Genomic DNA, 6,825 nt, shown 5'->3' with positions numbered 1-6,825 from the left:
AAGGTCTAGCCCATTAGCAATGTACCCGTGTAAATGTCCAAAAAGACCTGAATTAGGCTTCAACAATCATTTCAGTACATGAGGTGGCGGGTTTGGCGAATCTAATGTGATAGAAATGGATTAGAAGTTCCTGTCAGCGAGCAGCAGTAGCAAGAAAAAGTGTATCCGAAGGGGATATTGTGGAAGCAAATCCAAATTCAATCAACTAAAACAAAATCAAATGCAAACAAAAACATGCTACGAATATAAAAATTTTACGTAGAAAAGCCCTCTTGGGCAAAAACTACGGTACAAAGTAACATGAGATGTAGAACTTACAATGATGAGAGCTCCATTCAAATCACCCAAAACTCTACTTTTTCCTCTATATTACTCTTACGAACGTCTTAAAATTCACTCTAATTCTGATTACACCTTATATATACTACTACAATCGAAATTAAAAACAAATCATGCACTTATGCAATTCCGTGTGCATTGTCGATCAATCGACATTGATCGAGCAATCCTCAATCGATCAAGGATGCATGTTTGATCAATTGAACATAATAAAAACATTTCATAGAGATTGGGATACTTTTTAAATTGCTATTGATTGATCGACCCAATGATTCAATCCATCAAGCATGGTCCAGGACATTCAGAAAACAATCCATCTAATTTTAGGGAGATTCATTTGATTGAACATTATCAATCAATCAATGTCCCTTATTTCTGCATAAATTGAAGGCATTCATTCAACATCTGACTACTAATCTTGAAAAGATGGTTTGACCAGACCTTAGATTCAAGTGGCCAATAGCACAAAACGGCATGGTATAAGGAGGCTTCCCTTTAAGAAATCATAGAGTTAGAACACGTCCAACCAAACTGAGTTGACTCTGACAAGTCACATCAGACTCGGCTAAATCTTAAACCATTGGTCAAGCCTAGCCCATAAACTAGCATCGCAAATGGGCCAACCTATTGCTTGTCCAAGTCCAGCACCCCATGAACCATTAACCCGTGTCATTTCCTGCACGACCTGAGTTGATGTGGACCAGGCCTGGCTTACCGGATCAAGTCGGACCAAGTTTGAGCTAACTTCGACGAATCTCATTAGGCTCGTCCAAGTCTTAAAACCATGGTTCGAGTGGCCCATGTGCTGGCATCTAAAATGGGCTAGCCTATATTATGTCTAAGTCTAGCCCATGAATCAAGGTCCATGCCTTGCATGACCCAAGGCAGGCTCAAGCTAGGAACTACGAATCTCAGTCACCAATGCCAAGCTAGTCGCGCTAGGCCATGCATAACCCTCAGGCCTGCATCCCACGAACAAGCCACGAAGATCAGGCCAAACCAAACCCAAAGCTAGGTGTGCCCATTTCCGATCCAGCCAGGTAGCTGATGTCAAAGCCCTGCGGTCCCCACTATGATGTATGTGTTCCGTTCATTCATTTTTCTAGCTTATTTTAGGGCATGAGCAAGGCAGATACAAAGCTCAAGTGCACCCCGCCACAAGAAACAGTAGGGATTGAATTCTTACCTTCAAAAACTCCTTAGGGCCATAGGTGTTTTAGATCAAGCTGATGTTTGTATTTTCTCATCATCACCATCTTGTCTGACCCTATGAACAAGTTGGATGGAAAATATACTTTATGGTGGACCCTGAGAAAGTTTCAACGGTGGTCGATCCAACTATTTCTTGTGGTGTAGTCCACATGAAGATTTGGATCTGCCTCATATTTTGGGCTCATGCATTAAAATGAATATATATAATTTTCTTTTTAAAAAATGAGGGCCAGCATGGAAAAAACACATACATCATGGTGGGCCCACATAGCTTTGACACTAACTAATTGGCTGGTCATGAGGTCACGGCCAAATCAAATCTTTTATCAGACCGAGTAAACTCTGTTGGGCCCACCGTGAATGTTTGTAATTTATCCATGCCATTCATCCATTTTTTCAGCTTATGTTAGAGGTTGAGCTTAACATTGAAGCATACTTAAACCTCAAGTGGACCACATCACATGAAACAGGAAAAATGATGATTTCCACCGTTGAAACCTTCCTGGGTCTTTATTTGTCATCCAAACTTTTTGAAAGATCACACAGACATGGACGAAGGGAAAACACATTTATCAGATTGATCCAAAACTTCAATGGCCCCCGAGAATTTTTCAACGGTAGAAGTTCAATTCACAATGTTTCTTATGACGTGGTCCACCGGAGCTTTGGATAGAGTAAAATGGATGGACGGAGCGGATAAAATGAATAAATCACGGTGGCTCCCACAGAGTTTACTCAGTACACAATCCGCTTCCCCAACCCTACCGCGCTGCTTCCTCCGATTATTGCTTGCATGTGAGTATTCTGTCTTCGGAGACGGTGGAAATAGGAAAAGCTAGAAAGAAGGAAGAAGAGAGAGAGAGTTGGCGAGCAACGGCAGCAGCTCATCTCCCAAACCCAACCCTAAAAAAGCTAATTTGATGGATCCTCATTCCATCAAACACCTTCTCGACGAATCCGTCTCCGAGGTTCCAAAACCCTAGACCTCCCCCCTATCTATCTATCTTGATCTCTCTCTTGCATTTCTAGGGTTTTCAGAGACTGTACATGAGGTTCTAACTCTTCTCTTCTTGCAGATCGTCACTGGCTGGGGATACACCGAAGACGTGCGTCTGAGAAACATTAGATTGCTTGTGGGAACGGTCATCATCACCATTGCTCTCGTCGCGCAGTTCTACCGTAAGAAGTTCCCGGAAAACAAAGATTTCCTCATCGGTTGCATCGCATTGTATCCTTCAAAACCTAATTCTTGTACATCTCTCGGAGAAGAAATCATCTTCTTTTCAGTGTTTTTGCAGTGTAATCTATCTATTGGAAATTGGATTTTATTTTATTTATTTATTTATTTATTATTACTATTTTGAGATCTTTGACTCCTTTTTGGCAAGTATATCGTCTTCAACGGATTGTTGCAGTTGATCATCTACAAAAAGGAGAAGAATGCGATCCTTTTCACTTATCCTCTTCCAGTGAGTTCTTCTTCTTCTTCTTCTTCTTCTTCTTCTTTTTGGATTTTAGGAAAACGTCAAATTTTTTCTTTTCTATCTGTTCTTTTTTTCAAAAAAAAAATTTAATAACAATGGGGAAATATGCAATTTGGGTTTGAATTATAGTAGCATTTTCACATGGGTAGACCGTTCATCTGGTGGGCCTTATCGTAGATGCTTGACGCTGCAAAGGTACCTACCTCTATTGGATAATTTGAGCTATTCAATAATTGACTTGCAAATGGATGGATAAAAGGAACATAAGAGAAGGCCAAGGGGCAATCTGCAATAGGCAATTACCATTAATGAGATGGACGTAATTGTTTGATGGGGGTTTGGTCCATCACCCATCCATGGTGGGGCCCACCAGATGGAGGCATGTTCTGCTGAGCATTGTGTGACTCCACCATTATCTTCTAATTCAATTGTGAGATTGATAGAGTAGAACTTTGTTTGATGCAACTTATACAGTATTCAGCTATTATATATAAACTAATGAAATCAACTTATTTTAAACACTTTGATTGTTATCATAGCGGTAAGATTTCTAACGCAGGTTCAAAGCTTCCAGTTGTGAAAGCTCCCATAGTTCATGCTCTAGTTAATGCTATTGGATTGGTGAGGCATGCTGAAAAGTCTTTAAGTTTTTGACAGAAAAATAATTTTGACTTGGGAAATTGGATGACTGAATTTTGTAGACAAACTGATGGTGGTGTTGTAGAAATTTACAAAAAGCAAGGCTAGGAGGGTGATTGGCATCAATCAAGAAGATGGTTGTAGTGTTCAGATCAGGGAAAGATTAATTCAAGAGATTCACAAATTTTGGCTAACCTACACATTGGATGTCCAAGCCAACACAACTCTACAGAATCTCCGTCGAAATAAATTTTCAGGGAAAATCCCATCTTCAATTGGCAACATCACTCGATTGAGTATTCTCCTCTTGGATGGAAATGATTTCCATGGAAGCATACCATCGAGTTTTGGAAATTGGGGATTTTTGGAACAATTGTTCATTCCTCAAAATAAATTCAATGGTACCATACTCAAACAAGTTGGCGCAGTTAAAATCAACATGTCTGGTAACTCATTCACTGGGTCTCTCCTGCTGGAAGTTGATAACTTGGAAAATATTAGGGAAATGGACGCCTCAGAGAACAAACTATCAGGTGAAATTCCAGATACGTTGGGAAAGTGTCAGAGCATGGAGTTGCTTTATATTCATGGCAACTTGTTTCAAGGAACCATTCCAGAGTCTCTAAAGAATTTAAAAGGTATCAAAGAGCTTGATTTTTTGCGCAATAACTTGTCTGGGCAGATTCCAAAGTATTTCGAAGAATTTCATTTCTTACTGTATTTGAATTTGTTGTTTAATAATTTCGCGGGTGAAGTGCCCAAAAGGAGGAATCTTTAGAAATGCCAGCGCAATTTCAATTGACGGAAATAGCAAACTCTGTGGAGGTATATTGATGTAGGATGGCTTAATCTAACCTTAAATGAGCATGATATATGAAAGGGGCAGATTCATGCAATATTAACAAACAAATAAAATATCAGTTTGCCTTATACATCATAAACACAGGAAAGAAATAAGGTTAATATAGCATTGATTAGGGCCATCCATCATAAACACGAAGTATTGAATTTTAAAATCTGAATTTAGTTGGATCCGGTGAAAGATAGAACTTTCGTCTTGCAATAAGTCCATCTAATGATCCAGGCGGATTTTCTAATCCAGAAAAATAGGAATTTCTTGGATTGGGAAATCTATAAAATTCAGAAAAGAATTAGTAGTTCTTTAAATTGAGATCTGGGTGATGAGTTTTATGTGGGGATGAAAATCTTTTGAGATCTAATGATTTAGATAAAAAGAAATAAGATTTGACTTCTAGATCTAAAGATTCTAAGAGAAAAGGAAGAGAATGTGGTTAAAGAAAAGATTACCTTGAGAAAAGAGAGAAAGAGGAAGAAGTAGGGGATGAGTACCTGGGCTTCATGCCCTCTTCCAATAATTAGAAGTTGAAGACGAAATCGTCAAAAGCAAAAAACTCTTTGTTTTTCTTTCATAAAACATAACATAACATGCTATGGGTTTAGGGCAACCCTTATAAATTCGTAATTACATGAAATTACTAAAATACTCCTACTAAAAAAAGTTTCAAAAAAAAATCGCACAAAATTGTGCACAAACTGTCTCAAAACTTAAATAAGTTAAATGTTTATAAACTAAATGCAAATTGAAAATGCCCGACGGGCCCCGATGATAGCGCCCTGAAAGTAGTATGATGAAGGTGGGCCGTGACGATCCAACAGTCTGATCACATAATCCTGGCGATCCAACGGTCCAAGTGTCTCTTATAAGCAACTTACACATGTCATGAACACATGTGTAAGGTCTTCAACCTCTAGAAACCTGACCCGTATCCGTCATCCAACCACATTGACACGGGTAATGCATGCCTCCTGCGTTGATATACTTTGAATGGCCTAGTGTCCGCATCAACTCCCCTCGGCTGAGAAGATCTCGACTCCGGCGAGATAAAACTCTTGTGCTTTTCTAGCAAATCTGGATCTAGTCGCTGCAACTCTGCTTCTGTCAACCATGTACAGTTGGATGATGGTCTATTCTTCCACTTCACTAAGTACCTCTGAAATCCACCATCTCGAGTGGAAACAATTTGCTCATCCACAATTCCTTCAATTTCTTCTCTTATCTCAGGTATAGTAGGCATAAGTGGTGTAGGTTGGGAAGAAAATTCAGAAATAGGCAAATGGTTTGGAATAAAATTAGGGTCTATGGGATGGTTTGAACAAGGCATAAGATCATCCATATTGAATGTTAAACTAATCCCCATGCGAGGTGGAAGATCTATCACATACGCATTGGACCCAATCTTTTTCAGAATCTTAAATGGTCCAACACTGCGTGCTTGTAACTTCTTAACGGTACCCTGTGGGAACTGTTCTGGCCTCATCCTAACAATTACATAATCACCCTCATTAAATTCTTAAATTTTACGATGTAAGTCGGCTAAAATTTTGTATTGTTCATTACTAGCATTTATCCGCCTCCTAATCTCCGAATGCAACTCATGAATGTGATGGGAAAATGCATCGGCTGACTCTGAGGTCCTCTGGGTGACTGACACAGGTAACAAATCTATGGGTAGTCTAGGTTTGTAACCACTAACAATCTCGAATGGACTCATACCCATAAGCCTATTAACTGAACTGTTATATGCAAACTCGGCGACTGGCAGGACTAAGTCTCAAGTTTTAATGTGTTCACCCACTAAACATCGTATTAGATTTCTGAGACTTCGATTCACAACCTCAGTTTCGCCATCAGTTGAGGATGGTAGGCAGACTAGAACTGGAGTCTTGTACCCATCATATGCTATAATGTCTTCCAAAAATAACTAGTAAACCGGACATCCCTGTCAGACACTATGGTCTTAGGCAAACCATGTAATCGAACTACCCTCTCAAAGAAAATCTCAGCTATATGTTGGACGCATTTGAGGTTTTAGAACAAGGGAGAAAGTGAGCCATTTTTGAGAAACGGTTCGCGACTACAAAAATGGAATCGTGCTTTTTAATTGTCTGGGGAAGTCCTAGCCAAAAATCCATACTGATGTCTTGTCACGGTGCGTGTGGCACTGGCAATGGCGTGAACAATCCAGTATTTTGCTTCTTCTGTTTTGCCAGTTGACATGTTCGACATTGCCCTAAAATTTTGACTACATCTCACTTGAGACTTGGCCAATAAAACCAATCCTCCACTCGG

The 6,825-nt window shown here is 39.6% G+C and overlaps 1 protein-coding gene across 1 annotated transcript; it reads left to right on the top strand.

Moving 5' to 3' along the window:
• Positions 1 to 2,471: 2,471 nt before the first annotated feature.
• LOC131236263 (probable LRR receptor-like serine/threonine-protein kinase At3g47570) lies at positions 2,472 to 4,452 on the top strand. The gene is made up of 4 exons (XM_058233385.1): positions 2,472 to 2,519; positions 2,628 to 2,802; positions 3,595 to 3,656; positions 3,760 to 4,452. The coding sequence occupies exons 1-4, from the start codon at positions 2,472 to 2,474 to the stop codon at positions 4,450 to 4,452; spliced, it is 978 nt and encodes a 325-aa protein (XP_058089368.1).
• Positions 4,453 to 6,825: the final 2,373 nt, after the last annotated feature.

Source organism: Magnolia sinica, unplaced genomic scaffold, assembly GCF_029962835.1.
Source record: "Magnolia sinica isolate HGM2019 unplaced genomic scaffold, MsV1 ctg348, whole genome shotgun sequence".
Taxonomy (NCBI): domain Eukaryota; kingdom Viridiplantae; phylum Streptophyta; class Magnoliopsida; order Magnoliales; family Magnoliaceae; genus Magnolia; species Magnolia sinica.
Note: the sequence above shows the minus strand (reverse complement) of the source record. Positions and strands in the feature narration are given on the sequence as shown.